Source organism: Triturus cristatus, chromosome 1_2 (assembly GCF_964204655.1).
Source record: "Triturus cristatus chromosome 1_2, aTriCri1.1, whole genome shotgun sequence".
NCBI lineage: Eukaryota > Metazoa > Chordata > Amphibia > Caudata > Salamandridae > Triturus > Triturus cristatus.
In genome coordinates, this window is record NC_140580.1 from 353,070,641 (window position 1) to 353,087,556 (window position 16,916).

Consider the following 16,916-nt stretch of genomic DNA (forward strand, 5'->3'; position numbering starts at 1 on the left):
GATTAAACATTCAAGCACTGTCCATCCTGAATGGATATAATTTTACTAATTGTCCATCCTGTAAGGATGTAATCAATCCACTGCCCACCCTGCTGTGTGGATATAATACTCACACGCTGTTTTATGAGGAAATAGCATTCTCACACTCATCCTATGAGGATACAATAGTCACACATTGGCCATAACATGAAGATATCACATTCACACACTGTCCCTCATGCAAGGGTAAAATATACAGACTGTCTATCCTATGAGGATGTAATATTCACACTGTCCCTTCTGTGGGGATGAATGTTCACTCAATGTCGATCCTGTGAGCATATAATATTCGCTTTGCCCATCATGTGAGGATATACAGTCACGTACTGTCCTCCTCAGCAGGATATAATATTCACATACTGTTCATCCTATGAGGATATACAGTCACTCTTCACTCCGCTCCTTGAAGTGAATTAAACTCCTCCCTGCACAGCAGGGGGCGCTCCAGACACGAGAATGAATATTCTCCTCAGAGGGGACCGAGGCCTCGAAAGAAGTCCGAAGAAAAGTCCAGGCCGCGGCCCCCGGATTACCAGGGTCTCCACGGGGCTCTGGGGCTGTCCTGTGCGGGCTCTTTAGTGCTGCTGGGACCGGACGGAGGCCGAGAAGGACACACCGCCTCTGCTGCAGCCGCAGGTCTATGGAGGGCCCGCAGCAGCTTCATCCGGGTCTCTGTGGGGGCTCCGTGGAGGGAGAGGAAGTGCAGCGAGTCCTGGAGGCACCTGGAGTAACCTTCACTGGAGGCCGCGGCTGCAGGGAGAGACGAGGGGTTAATATCTGTACATTTACACACCAGGGAGTAAACACACATAAAAAAATCCAGTTACAGCTCTCTAGAATGCTTTCCTCTGGTTGCGACAATTAGTTTACGGGTAGTTCTGATACTCTTAAAACACGGGTTTAAGTTAAATGTCGCTGGAAATTGACATATTTAAGTCATAATAGGCTTGTCCCGAGTACCATCTCGATGCGACTATTACCAGTTACGTCTCTGCACTATCTAACCCCCTGTCAACCCCACACGCAGACAAACACACAACTGCAGAGAACACCCAATGAAGTTTTAACCCTTCAAAGTACTGCCTCTCACCTGGTGCCGGTGTCTGCACGCGCTGGGCCAGGTACGTCACAGCCATTTCCAGGATATCCGCTTTCTCTGCTTTGGGCGGAAGTTCATGTTCCTCAAACTCTCTCTGCAGTAACATCTTCAGCTGCTCGATGCTGCTGTTGATGCGATCTCTCCTCAGCTTCTCCACCGCTGGCTTCCTCAGCTGCAGAAACAAAATATGGATTTGTTATTGTATTGAAACAAACGTATAAAGGTGTCTAAAGTCGATAAAAGGTAATAGCAAAACTTATAGTTACTTCAGTGTGATAAACAGCTCAATTAAATAATGTTAATTTAGAACTAGGGTGATATTAAAAGATCAATAAATACAGCCACTGTTGATAAAATATATTGGAAGTTCATTTTAAACGTGTACTTTTTGTATATACGAAAAACCTAAATATGCTTTTTAAATATTGATGTCCAGACCCTTACCTTTCTAATGGCTCTGTCCTCGCGCTCCTCTTCATATTTCCTCTCGGTGCTGAAAGGTGCCATCTTGCCCGGTGTGGGGTGAAGAGCGGGGTCTCTGCAGTGAACCCTCAGTGATCGGTGTCTGAAGAGCTCGCTCCCTCCTGCCCTATTTATCCCCCTCCGCCTGCAGGGTAATGTGTGGGTCTGGGGCTGGAGAGAGGTTCCCACACTCAGCAGCCAATCAGAGAGCAGCAGGGAGTAAGTACAATAGAAGTGTGAACAATACACGTACCCCGGCACTCATATGTAATATTCTTAAATAGTGAGAAAAACAGTATTATGCACAGAATTTCATTCTCATCTCATACTAATTCAACACAGAGAGGTTTTTATGCGAAAGTATAAATATTTTTAATTTCATCAAAAAAGTTTAGTATGTGATTCTGAACAAGACGTTAAGATAACATTCCTAAGACAGAAACCAATGGAACACCTTTACATATTCAAAACATTGTTATCTTGGAATTCGTTTGTAGTTGGTGACATTGGTTCCGTAATCTTGATCTCAAGCGCACTACAGCCGACACGTGTTTCGTCACGACAGTGACTTTCTCAAGGCTGTAAAGGTAATAATATGAACTCAGATTCTGTACACGTTAAAATCAGATAGTCTACCTTGTGCAATTGTTATTCGAAGTCATGCACTAAGTACACCAATTTAAAAAATATGCGTGCCATGTACGAGAATAAAAAAGAAAAGAAACGAGCAAAGAATGCCAACAGGAAAAGAGGAAAGAATGATACATAAAGACACACAAATGTGCAAGTGTTGACAAAAATAGTGTCATTGTGAAAAGACGCAGAATACAAACGAACTAGTGCAAGCAAAATAATTTTTCCAAAGCCCGGTAGGAACTTTTACTGTCCACTTAACCCATAGATATTTACTCACAGGGAAGTGAGCTCCATTGAGGGGGACAGATAACCAAAATGAGGAGAAGACAGGTTCATACTCAGAATTACTAACCTTTTTTCAAATACGAGATGCCAAGCTTAAATATCAAATGTTCATCACCAGATTCTCAAAGGTTAGAAATTCGGATCCATGTCCATATTACCCAAGGTCCTAGGAATTGAGAATTTCAATCAGAGATGCCATACAAAGTAACTTGATCAATCCTCTTTAAAGACTTATGAAAAAACAAGAGACGAAAAGAGAACTGCCAATCATGATTACTTCTAATTTATCAAAGCGGACCTTAGTGATAATCAGACCTAGGAAGTGATACGGCCTTCTCTGGAGCGAACCTAGGAACCTGTTTTTGTCACCCTCCTGGTTTGTGAACACGGAAGAAGAGAATACAACATCCGGGATTGTTGGAAAGTTCAGGATTTTTACCAGGTACTTAGAGTATATCCCCATATGACTTACTAGATACATGCATGGAGACTTTCATTCATCATTTTCCTGGCTATGTCGTGGTTATTTCGAAAACAAACTTCGCGTCTGGATGAACCCACTCCTCAAAATGTCAAAGAATCTGCAACATAAGCCCAATGAGCGTATTTATATTTATAGACTGGATTCACAGGTCATTTGTATTTAGACCTAATGTGACTTACTTATAATAGTTGTGATGGGGATATCCAAAAATAAATGGGTCCCAAATTTTGGGCTGTGATATGCCCCTGAAAAGTCAAAACAGACAAGTATAAATGATCGCCAACAAAACAAGTATCAACCAACGAATAAGCAACCTTTGTTGTTCACAAATTAAAATTAGTAAGAGATATTATGTTAGAAAAAACTCGAGTCAGAAATACGTGATGCTTAGAGAGATCTTGTAACAGTTTATGGCCGCCCATTTGAGTAGTTGTTGACTTAATTCGAAAGGTGACTTCTGGACATTGGTTCAGAGAAAATGTTTAGTCTTAACGCTACCCGCATTGTCTCAATAAACCATTTATCCCGTTCGATCGGCTGTTGGGCAGAACGCGAAACGGTTATAATAACGACAAAAGTAGATTAATCTACAGGGTCCCTTTTATTGGAATACGGCATGTTGCCCCCCATTTAGATTGAAATCAATAAAAGGGGCCGGTATCACCGTCCATATGCTGTATTAGTCAAGTTCGTCAAAAACATTCTAATAACAACTCAATGCACTAGATGCACTTCGCTAGTGCATTACAACAATGGGCATGTTAGTCTTACCTAGTGAGATTTCTCCAGGCCGTAGGGTGAAGAGCAGCCTCCTCTCGAACCAGCTACCAGTTTGTGTGTAGTTACCGTCTATTTAAATTGACCGCGTAATGCCGGCCATACGTGGAAGCGTAGGTGGGCGGAGACTGAAGGTTCCCCGTCTTCTGTGTTTGTTTCGCAAATGTAGAGAAAGGACTAAAAATACGTGGTCCTCTATGGCGGCCATATTTAAGTAGTGACTTCTCTGTGAGAAGATCTATTGAGATTGTTTTACGAGCGTGTTGGTGTCAATTTGCTTGACCACCACATAAAATATGTTTTTCCTTATTTCTTTAAAGGAAAGTGTATGCGTGACGCGTAATAGACACAATAGGATCTACTCTCAGTGTACGTCTACAATCATACATCCTGAGAGTACAATTCTAGTTCATAATGCCAACAATCACAGTTGGGACAGCAAATGCAGTGACATCTACCCTCAGTTTCTGTGTGCAATCACACAACTTAAGAATACAATTCTAGTCCATAATACGACCAATCGAAATGGGGACAGAAAGTAAAAAAACCCCGAATTTTAGTCTATCGGACTCAAAAGTGTTTGTAGTCCCAATTTTATAGAAAATAGGAAAAGAGAGAGGGAAAAAGGAGTAAAGGATGAAAACAGTCACAAGAGAGAAACGGACAATGTCAAATGAGGATGTGAGGAAGAACACATGTTCTTCATAAAAATTAACTGTGAAAAATTTCCATGAAAACACATCAGATTGAGATTTATAAATCATTAGTTCTCTTATCCTGAACAGTCGTGGTGAATGGTCTGGGATTATTAAGATGCATTTACCGTAATCTTGTCATACATTCATGTCAGTATCATAGTTTGTATACTTAGGCGGTGGTGCTCAAGATGTTCACAGTCAAACATTATAACTCCATACCACAACCTACCACTGGCCATATAATACAATGTGTCTTAAAATACATCATTTCAGAAATACAAATAGTTCCTTATCAAAATTAAGCCCCTGCTCTACCGCCCTCAATTTAATAATCCATTGTGCTTCAGTTTTTCTTAGGGTGAGGGTTCTATCTCCCCCTCGAGGACCGACTACTGTATGTGAGATGCCATGAAATCTTATTTTTCTGATGTTTTCAAGGGAATGACTCTGATTGAAATGAACAGCAAGAGGGTAACTACAATCGCTATTCCTGATTGCTCTCATGTGTTTTTGTATTCTTTCCCTTAGTGGACGGATGGTACTGCCTATATAAATAAGGCCACAACAGCATATGATGCAGTAAACTACATAGTTGGTGTTGCAGTTGATAAAATTTTTGATCTGGTATCTAACCGTAGTATTATACTGAAAATAAGTGATCTTATTTTCTGCAAAGTGACAAATGCTACACTTTGTGCACTTAAAAAAGCCCAAAGGTTTGGGCGGTAGCCAAGTTGTTCTTTCTTTTGCAGGTGGCAAGTAACTAGGGCTCAGTAGTTCCCTCAATGTGGTGCCCCTTCTATGTAAGACTGTTGGTTTTTGTGCAATGTATTTGTCTATTGATTTGTCCAATTTTAGAATGTGCCAGTGTTTTAAGAGAACATTGTAAATATGGTGACTGTGCGTATTGAAATCAGTCACCAGTGCTAGTTTGCGTTCCTTATTGTTGTGTGATCTACACTTGTTACCTGGTTTGAGTAGACCTGATCTTGTTCTCATCTGTATTTTATTCTTGGCACCATCTAATGTTGTTCGAGAATATCCTCTGGATGTAAATCTTGTCTCTAGCTCTCTGAGTTCCTCATGGAAAACTGTCTCTTCACTGCAAATCCTCTTAATTCTAGTCATTTCCCCATAGGGGATTGCGTTTATTTGTGACTTTGGATGTGCGCTGCTAGCATGTAACACCGAGTTACATGCTGTGGGTTTCCTGAACAGTCTAGATACTATCTTGTCTGATCTTATATACAAGATCACGTCTAGAAATTCCATTTCTGACTTACTGATCTTATGGGTAAATTTGAGATTATATGGATTGTTGTTAAGATGTTGAAATAATTCCAAAAAACACGATTCGCTACCTGACCAGATGATAAAAATGTCGTCTATATATCGACCCCAATACATGATGTGTTCCGTAAGTGTAGTGTCAGACATTTTCCACAAATGATGTTGTTCAAACACACCCATGTATAGGTTTGCATAGGACGGTGAAAATTTGGATCCCATGGCAACTCCTACATCTTGCCTATACCAGGTGTCTTGGTGTAAAAAGACATTATTTTCTAGGGTCACTCTTGTGAGATCTAATAACATCTGTGTGTGTTCATAAAAGGTGGCATCCCTATGCCCCAGACATTCTGCTAAGGCCTGTATGCCTTTTTCTAAAGGTATACACGTGTATAATGAGCAGACATCCATTGTCACAAAAGAGAGTTCACTTGTCCATTCCAGGTCTTCTAACTTGCTCAGGAGATCTCCAGTGTCCCTAATGTATGAGGGCAGATTGTGTACCAAGGGTTGTAAGAAGACGTCTATATATTCCGAGATGTGTTCTGTTGGAGAATCAATACCTGAAACTATTGGCCTGCCCTTTGGAAAATCGCCAGGTTTATGTATTTTGGGTAGAACATATAAACAAGGCGACCTGGGCATAGGATTATAGAGATACCTGAATTCTGCTTCTGAAATCTGACCCTTTTCACGCCAACTCGTGAGTTTAGTGTGTAACAAGGAAGTGATGTCTTTTAGGGGATTGCTCTTTAAACGGGTGTAAGATTGTTCTTCTGTTAATTGTCTCTCAATTTCTTTAACATAGTCTGTCCTTTTCATGATGACTATATTTCCTCCTTTGTCTGCTTCCTTGTACACCACCTCAGTTTGTGCCACTAAGCTCTTTAAGGCTAGATTTTCTTCTTTGGTTAAATTAAAGTTAATGTGGCCATGGTTGATATTGAATTTATCCTCTAGTTTGTATAGATCTATAGTTGTTGCTTTGTAAAATGTGTCAATTAAATTGTCCGATGGTAGTGTTGGAACGAATATAGATTTTTGCTTAAGGCCACTATCTAAATTGAGGTTTGGCATGATATCTAGATCTGTGAGGACATCAGTCATTGAAGGGGGTGTGTTAGAACAATCATCTAGAGATAACAACAAGTGTATATCCTGTATCTCTTTTATTGTTTTGTTACATGGCAGAGAAACAGCATTTTCTGGATGCAGAGACATAGGTTGATTTTCAAAAAACTTTTTCAATTTGAGATTCCGAACAAATTTGAACAAATCCACATGTATCCCCGTAAAGTCAGGTAACCTAGTAGGACAGAAACTCAACCCCTTGCTAAGTACATTCAAGTCATTTTCAGAGAGGGTAAGATCTGACAAGTTTACAACAGAGATATCTTTATCAACATTGGTCATACATGGCGTTCGTTTCAATGTGTGGGAAGGTCTCAGTTCTTCAGATTCCGTGATGCTGACCGGGTGGTTGCTCCCACCTTGGTGTTTGTGTTTTGACCGCCCCCTCCTGGTCTTCTTATATTTTGTTGGCCATAGTTGTTTCGATTGCCCTTCCGATACCTTGTCAATTCGTCTAAAAAAGAGGAAGAGTTGATTTTGGATGATGGACCTGCTGTGGGGGGTTCTGTATCCTCACCAATACTGATTCCACTACGTATGCTCGAAACATCCGACTCACTGCTGGATGGTATGGTCGTTGGTATGTTATCAGTTTTAGTGGGCCCAATCTGTTTCTGTTCAGTATCATCAAACTTTCTTGCGAAAGTGAAGACCCTTCCTCCCTTGTAATCATTGTCATCCCTCCGCAATTTCCTCACTTTCTTTTCTTTGATATAGAGTTGGTGTGCACTCAATATATCCTTTAGAATTTTGTAATTCTTCACTGTTGCTTCCTCTAGATTAAGGCTTTTGATTTCTGACTCTAATCTTTCTATTTCTTGTAAAAGAATTACTCTTTTCCTGTCAGCGTGCCTGATTAATATATCCATCATATTGAAAGAAGATGAGAATATTAGATCTTCCCATTCCTTCAAAAGGTCTGGGTCCAGATCTTCGAATGTTGGGAAAATGATAATCCGTAGGCCACGTGGGACCTGCTTTATATCTATATATCTCTTAAGTATGGTGGAGTCCCACCATCGAGAAATCTCTTGTTTCCGTGCTCGTTCCAGTTTGATGAATTTCTGTTTAAGGCCTTCTTGTTCAGAAATTTGACTCTTTTTGGAAACCTTCTCTTTTGAGTCAGTAAACATTTCTTGAAGCAATAAATTTCTTTCCTCATCAAGTGTCTCCATTTTTTTAGATAAAGAATGGATAATAGTCCTTGGTGAAATCTAAATGTGGTTATTTTAATCCTTAATCTGAAGAACTGAGTGCCGACCTCCACACAATTGGTACAATTGTAAAAGCGGTAGTAGTGTTTGATTGTGTCGCACTTCAGTAATCAGTACATCATCAGACAAGGTAATGTAACAAACTTTCTTATTTTTGTAACAACAGCATTTATAGTGATGGTGCCACTAGGGGTTACAAATGCACCCTACTACCTTGGGTGCATATACACCTGGGCCTCGTAAACGTGGCCCTGTGATACTATGAACAATACACGTACCCCGGCACTCATATGTAATATTCTTAAATAGTGAGAAAAACAGTATTATGCACAGAATTTCATTCTCATCTCATACTAATTCAACACAGAGAGGTTTTTATGCGAAAGTATAAATATTTTTAATTTCATCAAAAAAGTTTAGTATGTGATTCTGAAATCACATAGTATAAGATGAGAATGAAATTCTGTGCATAATACTGTTTTTCTCACTATTTAAGAATATTACATATGAGTGCCGGGGTACGTGTATTGTTCATAGTATCACAGGGCCACGTTTACGAGGCCCAGGTGTATATGCACCCAAGGTAGTAGGGTGCATTTGTAACCCCTAGTGGCACCATCACTATAAATGCTGTTGTTACAAAAATAAGAAAGTTTGTTACATTACCTTGTCTGATGATGTACTGATTACTGAAGTGCGACACAATCAAACACTACTACCGCTTTTACAATTGTACAATAGAAGTGTGGCACATTAGAAGATGGGGGGGGGGGGGCATCTGGGACCCGGACACAAAGGATCAGCGTGTGGGAAAGAGCTGCCCACTAGTGACTAAAGTGATATGAGCCCTGACATCTGCCAGGAGCTAAACAGTGTCAATAGTAGGGGTGGGCGGAATTTGCGGAATTAACCTTCGCAAATTATCGCGAGAATGTTTAAAATTATCGCAAACAAGCAGAAATATCGCGAAGATGCGGAAGTTTTTTTCCGGCATGTTCGCGAGATTTTCTGCATGGTTGCGGGTCGCCAACTTACCCATGTGGTTGCTTGCGGGCGCGGCCATCTTGTTTTGAGTTGTTCTCGCGGTGCATGATCGCGAGAAGAAAGACGTGATCGCGCGACGCATGACGTCACTGCGGGCGCGAACTGTCGCGAGACAGCGCAAATGGCTAAAAACAATACAACATCTCATGGAGAACGCGACCGGATCAAGAAAACTTGTCGGCGAACGCAGGGATTCAGGTAAGGCGATCGCGCGCGCGCGAGAATGTATCATTTTACAGCGCGAGCAAGAAACAAATTATCGCCAAGCTGCGGAAACCGGAATTTTTGACATTTTCGCGCTCTCCGCGGAACGCAAAAATGTCAAATTATCGCAATTTCCGCGAACGGAACGAAATTTTTGCCCAGGCCTAGTCAATAGCATTAAATACGGGCGGGTGTGTCCGCAGCGCTGAAAAAGCATGAATGAGCGGTCCCATAAGGGAACTCATTAATGCCCATCATTTTTTTTTTTAGTTTAGTGAAAGTTTATTTCTATTCATTGTTATCGATGTGCGCTATAGCAAGCAGGGGGAATGCTTTTCTGTTTTGTAAAATATTTACCAACAATCATTCAGGTTTAGTCAAAGGAAACGAAACCCCGCTTTCAAAACTTGAATTTGACTCCCCCCGTGGCTGGAAAGGAAAGTTCAATGTTCAGCGTATTCTGAGCGTGAGGTAAAGTAAACCATGCGTCAGTCAATGACGTGGGTAACACCCGCATTGCACCGGCACCTGCTTGGAGCTGTCCAGTGCTGAAAGCGCCCGCACTTGCCGCAGCACTAGATTCAGACAGGTAGGTAAAGCACTGCATTGATGTGGTGTATTTTTCGGGGATGTAGTGTAGCAGCTCCTTGTCTGGTCCATGGCAATCACCTCTTACATTGTTTGTGAAATAATGAGAATCATATTTTGTTGGCCTTCCGACTGGGTTCCCCTCCCCACGTGCCTTGGTTCTTTTGCTACAAAGCCTCACGTGCACCCCCAGGTGTGATCCGAACGTGTAAACAAACACCTTTTTGTGTAATGTCTCCATTTCTAATTTGGGATTTAGAGATTTTCCGCACCCGTCGTCACTTTGCTAAAGTATCTGAAGACTGAACCATGGAACTGTGTTTTTTAAATTCCCGTTTTTAATATTTTGGAGCCCTGGGGGTTTTTGTGGTTGCTTATACCCCAGTGTGACATTAAATAGCCCCAGTGCCAGCCCCTCCGGTAGTAATATCCTGTCCCAGTTCTCGGGTCCGGACAGGACCAGCCATTGAGGCCTCACCGCTGCCACAGGCCGCTACCCAGATGGCGGCTGCAGATTAACCCAGGGGAGGGTCGGATTCCCTGGAGCCGGAGGCCTCTGCTGTGACACGCTTCTATTGTACCCTCTGAAAGGGATGAATGGGCGTCAGTGTGGGAACCTCCGAGAGTCTCCGGCCCCAGAATCAGAATCACAGCCCTCCAGCAGACCAAGGGTCTAGAATACATGTGAGGGGCGGGTGGTGGGGGCGCGGGGGCTTGGAGCCGAGAGAGGATCAACCTCTGCCCCGCACCTCACCTGCCTCTTGCTGCAGGTGACTGCTGACAGAGCTCGAGAGGGTGGGGGATAGAGAGGTGGTTACCTGCAACACACACGGAGGGTGGGTGGGAGTAGAGCCAAGACTCCCCTCAGGATAGAGCTCTACATAAATGGTGTTAACCCCTTAGCTGCTGGACACCCCCAGTGCTGAGTCTTTTTTTGGCTATTTGGGGTAGTTCACTCTTAGGGCTCCATAACTTTTTTTTCCACATAAGGCATGCACACCAAATTTGCCCCATTTTTCCATCATCCTGGGGATTCTAAAGGTACTCAGGCTTTGGGGATTTCCATGGAGGGGACTGGGAAATTTGTCAAAATATGGCAAAATGTTGTTTCTTGGAGGGTGGGGGTGTGCTGCAGAGGAAAGAGTTTGTTTATTTTCCTGGAAATGGCATCAGCAAAAGGTTTATGGTGCAAAACTCACCACCCTCCCAGCTTTCAGGAACTGGCAGACTTGATTTAGAAAACCACATTTTTTAACGCAGTTTCAGCATTTTACTGGGCCCATTTTTCCTATTTTTGTGCTTTCCACCTCCTTCCGGTTTGTGGTGGAAATGAGTGTGAAACCCATGGTGGATCCTGGAAAGCCATATATTTCTGAAAACTAATCAAAATTGTTAATTCAACAAGTGGTCATTTGTGTGGATCCTACATGGTTTTCCTATAAAAACTAACAGCTAAAATTAAAAAATATTGAAATTGAGTTAAAAAAACAGAAATTTGTGCCTATGTTTTCATTTGTAACTTCTTCTTACTATGGCACATTTTCCAAAGCAATATACCATTGTGACCGCTCGACCCTTCTAGTCTTGGCGACATATAGGACTTGTAGGTTCTCCAAGAACCTGGGGTACTCAGAGGCAACAGCCGAGCTGCACCGTACAATGGTTTTACATTGTGGATCGACTATACAGCAATTCATATGGCAAAATTGTAACACATAGAAAAAGGTTCTGAAGAAAAACTCAATATTTCTCAAATGTACACCAGATGCTGAGTTTGGGAGGAGTGTTTGTTTACACATCTCTGAGTTTATTGACACCTATACTGGCATGTGTTTTAGAGGGCATTTGTAAAATGTCTTCTGTGATACACACTTGTCTACTTTTGAAAGGCACAAGCGCAGATATATTCAATTGGTAATAGAAAATGTTCTACTATGCAGTATTGCCACATGTCTCCTCATAAAAATGGTAGCACACTTGTGTGACTGGGCCTTGTGCCTGCAACACTAAACACCCCAAAATGTGATCTAGGCGACGTCCTGTTTCATCCAGCAGAATGCATGTTTTTTTTATAAGGTGGCTAGCTGTGGCTTTTCAGCCCCATCTCAGCAGGCACCTAAGGAAATGTGAGAAAGTCACCCTTTTTGCCATGATTACCCCCATTTTTGACTGCTACTGGTGGTAACTGACTCTGACTGCGCCTTGGGCTCTGCTAACTTGGCCCAGTGCTCGGATTAAAAAGGTATATGGTAATTAGGTATAATTGCAATTGGCACTTACTACCTACCTGTGAGTCTCTAGTGTATGATAGGGCATGTATATTTAGAGGCCCAGCAGATCTCCAGCACTCAAGTGTGCACTGCTGTGTAGCCTGCTGTCATTTTTAAAAGTCACGCCGGATTAAACCCAGACCATTTGACTGGGGTGAATGTTTGCATTGTTCAGCATTCCGTCCATTATCTGTTCTTTTTGCTTTTGTCAACCTAAGTGGTAAGGGTATGCCCAGACATGGGTCCAGTGCTAACTTCTCCACTTGATTCAAGCTAGCCTAGCTGATGATTGGTGATACCCTGAAACCAGTGTCAGGATGCTTGTTTCTTCTCCAGAGAGGACCTGGCTTGACAGTTCGGGCTGGACTGTTCCCATGAGGAGCAGGTTCAAGACTGATTTGCATAAGGCTGGGTCCAAACTGGGGCAAAACAATGATGGATTAAGCAAAGATCTGTTGACTGAGAGTGAATGTTTGCATTGTTCAGCATTCTGTCCATCATCTGTTCTTTTTGCTTTTTATTTTAATGTCAGCCCTTCTTTGCAAGCTGCTTTAAGCTGAAATTATATGAAAATTCAACTTTGGATTTAAAGGTACTACGAAAGTATAAAACAACATTATTTTGACATGTAAGTCACCCCTGAGGTCTACCCTAGGTGTCCCCAGGGTAGCGTGCCTTGTAAAAACAATCAGGGACATTTTAAAAGATGTTTTATATGCCCTGGTGAAGAAATAAACAACCAATTTCATTTTTCCCAATGTAGCCTTTTAGCTCCATAGGCTAACATGGGAATACTTTAATAAAGTGTAACTGATAGAAGGGAGGTAAAGCCTTATTTCAAGGATATAACATTTTGGTAAGGATAAATCGAACAACTTACCATGGTTTAATTTATCATAACTAGTACAGAAAAAAGGTTATGAAACTTTATTTTCTCTAAGCCAAAATCCAGCCTTATAGTAGCCTCTCCTGATTGGCCAACCCATAACAGGCTTAGCCAAACTGCTTTGACGAGGTCATAAGCGACCTGCAGAGGTTATCTGGTGGGGGAGGTCTGCAGGTGCACAGAACAGGCCAGGAAGTTGGTGGCAAGAATGCAATCCAGGCCTACCCCCTCACCCTGTACCCCCCAGCCAGATGGGGCCCTCAGGAATAGAATTGGCAGAATGTCTGGAAGGGGGAGTGTTAAGATAAATGAGCAACACCAGTAGGTTGGCTTAGCCATGTCTTCACTCCATGGTGACAAACTCTCCATTTTGAATTTGAAAGTGCAGTGCTTAGTGGGACAACAGTATACCACACTTTAGAAGAAGAGGTCATGCTTTTGGGTGCTGCCCTGCACCCCATTTGACAGGGGTGCCCCCTACTTGTTGCCCCCAAAACACTGGATAAATATGTGAAAGCTGCCTAGTAACTCAGAGCTACTGTCTGAAACTACAAGAAGAAGAAGGACTGCCCTGTTGGAACCCTGGAGTGCACTCCAAATGACTATACCTGCTGCACACCAAGGAACTACAGTTCTAAGGACTTTGCCTTGCTTCAAAAAGAGAAGGAGTGGACTCACTGTAAGCAGCAGGTTAAAAGAGCTTCACCTGCATCATCTTTAGCAAGGCAAGAGGAAGACAACTGAGCAACTTCAGCTGGATTTAAAGGATTTGGCCAGGTGCATGTTGGAAACTGTAGTCTCAACATCCAAGGAGCCACCCAGAGACTCTGGAACCTTGGATTAGTGTTTTTGACACGTTGAACACACAAGAGGAATTTCAGGAAGAAGTTCCTGAAATTTTGGAGCAACTTTTGGAAAAAACTCCATAAGTGACCAACCTTATGGCGAGAGTTAGCCGACTAGCTCGCACCGCGACTTGGCCTGAATTTAAGGTTCATCCTGCTGAAAGCTCCATAGCTCAAAACGTCAAGGAGTTGACTGGGGGCTCCCGTAGAATTAAGCCGGCAAAGATGCTGCGAATCCAGCCTAGAAAGACTCGATTGACTTCGAGAGAAAATCCTCCAGAAAAGTTTCTAAGTGCGAAAGTAACCTTTTAACAGAGTCCTCCTACTTAGTTTATCCAGCCAATGCTCCATCACAGTCAGCCTCAACCTAGGACTTTGTCCCGGTCAAGCGCGACCAGATGTCCCAATTTGGGGATATTGGTTCTTAACCCCTTCAGCGCTGGGCGAATTCCGCCGCGGTGCTGAAGGGTTCGTGCGCGGGCGGGCCCATGACGGAACGGTTCCGTCATGAGCACAGCTCAACCGTGGCTCATGACGGAACCGTTCCGTCATGAGCATGGAAGGGGTTAAGTACTGTAAAGTGTTTATTCTTTAAAAAATCATATCTCCGGTTCCCTGCATTGGCTTTTTGCCGGTTTGGTGTCATTTTAAATATACAAATATTTCCTATGTTTATAAATTAGTGTTGGATTTTTATTTTGTGTTGTGTCATATTTACTAATGTAATGATGTTTTTAAATGCTTTACACAACTGTCTCCTAAGTTAAGCCTGCCTGCTTGTCACCAGCACCCAGGGTTTTAGCAAGGGCCAGACTGGTGATACCGGGTGATTCTGCAGGAAGATGGAAGGTTGGGGACCTTTTCTTCCACAGGAGGCTGGTTTTGTTGCTTGGGAGCAATTTTTTGCAGCAAAACCGGCCCCAAGTATCAAAATCAGAAGCCCACGGGGACAGTCTGCACTAAGCCAATGGTACCAGTCTCTCCCTCCCGGCCACGTCCGCACATTGTTGCAGGCTGCATGCTCTACATGTGACAGAAGCAGTAGTGCGAGGCTGGTTGCACTCGGCCCTTCAGCTCACCTCCGGGAATGATCTGATTGGCTATCTAAGTAAGAAAAACACTCTGAAAGCCCTCTGTCTTCACCTACACCGGCCCACAGCCTCCGGGAACCATGGAGCAGGATTTCAAAAAGATAATAGCCCGGACAACTGCTTGAACCCGGTTTTATGAGGTGTGTGAAATGGACTTGTTGAACCCCATCTTCTTCTCCCTGTGTCTTACTTATTCACAACTTAGTTCGGGAATCTCCTTGCACGTTCAGAATGGGAGCTGTCGTGCTCGTGCTGCGTGAACTTGCGGGTGTAGGTTCTTAGAGCCATAGCATCCCAACTCCTTCTCAGCTGTAGCCCACATTTTAGTTTGTGCATGGTGGGCCCTGAGTAGTGAGATGCTTGTAAAAAATAAATAAACGGCTTGTGGTGCTCGTGCATCGACAACTGGGGCCCAACTGAAGCCATCGTCAATCCAGTAAAGTCCAAAGATGGCATAGAGAGCAACTCTACCACAGTCATCCCATTGGCAGCTCCCACAGGAGCTAAAACTGAAATATTAGCTGCTCAATCTTCATTTTGGACTTGTTTTCCTATTTATTTTCATAAAATGTTAACCTTTTCCTTGTGACCCTATAAAATGGCAATTATGTATAATGTTGCACACAAAAAACAATACGGCTGTATTTTAAATAGAGCATTAAAGCTTTAAGAAGTTGGCATCTTTGCACACCCACCAAAAGTAGTATCAGGTCTGGCACAGGACAGCGGATGAGCAAAAAAAACACCAAACACGATATGGTTCTGTGTAGCCATTCTCAAGTTATCACGCTACCGCGATAGACTTATAATGCGGCTAAGAGTGTATGGTATGGCTACACTACAAACAACCCAGCAATGATTTTACGAAGGTTGCAGAGAGGCCCTACTCATGTAGGGGTCCCCCCTCACACATACCTCAGCACCCTGCCTTGTAGGATTACCAAGGCCTGCTATAGGGGTGACCTATGAGAGTATATTTGTTGTAATGGGGTGGGATATAGGGTACCTATATCCCTGTAAGGGGTGCTAGCACCACCGTACCCAGACTACAGTAGTGGTCTGGTGGTGTCAGTTTGTATGGCTCTCCCAGGGTGGCACAATAAGTGCTGCAGCCCTGGTAGGCCTACTGAGGGACCCATGCCCTGGGTACCTAGGGTACCATCTACAAGGGACTGTCAGGGCATCCTCAGCATCCAATTAGTTTGTACCTAGGGTACTTCACATTAGTTTTAGGGAGAAAGCAGATAGGCTGGGGTCCTGGATAGCAAGATCCCAGCCAGACTAGTCAAAAACCACTCAAATACCAGGCAAAAAGTTGGGGGCAACCATTAGTCAGATTCCACCTTCCTACAGCACCTCACCAATGGGGGTGCCAGCACTTTGTATTCACACAGCTCTGATGATTCACCTCACCCACGGGGCTGCCAGCACTTTGTATTCACACACCTCTGATGATGCACCTCACCCACGGGGCTGCCAGCACTTTGTATTCACACAGCTCTGATGATGCAGCTCGGGCACGGGGCTGCTGGCACTGTGTATTCACACAGCACTGGTAATGCACTTCAGGCATGGGGCTGCCGGCACTTTGTATTCACTCAGCTGTGATAATGCACCTCGGGCATGGTTCTGCCAGCACTTTGTATTCACATAGCTCTTATGATGCACCTCAGGCATGGGGCTGCCAGCACTTTGTATTCTCACAGGTCTGATGATGCACCTCAGGCCCAGGCTGCCGGCGCTTCGTATTCACACAGCTCTGATGATGCACCTCGGGCATGGGGCTGCTGGCACTTTGTATTCACACAGCTCTGATGATGCACCTTGGGCACAGGGCTGCCTGCACTTTGTATTCACACAGCGCTGGTGATGC

General features: G+C 43.3%; 1 protein-coding gene across 1 annotated transcript; it reads right to left on the bottom strand.

Annotated features, from left to right (window-relative positions):
- Nucleotides 1-211: 211 nt before the first annotated feature.
- On the bottom strand, nt 212-1,645 carry LOC146867322 (transcription factor HES-5-like). The gene is made up of 3 exons (XM_085614921.1): nt 1,583-1,645; nt 1,130-1,310; nt 212-789 (listed from the first exon to the last, which is right to left on the bottom strand). Exons 1-3 carry the CDS (start codon nt 1,643-1,645, stop codon nt 569-571), a joined length of 465 nt encoding a protein of 154 aa, XP_085471047.1. The 3' UTR covers nt 212-568.
- Nucleotides 1,646-16,916: the final 15,271 nt, after the last annotated feature.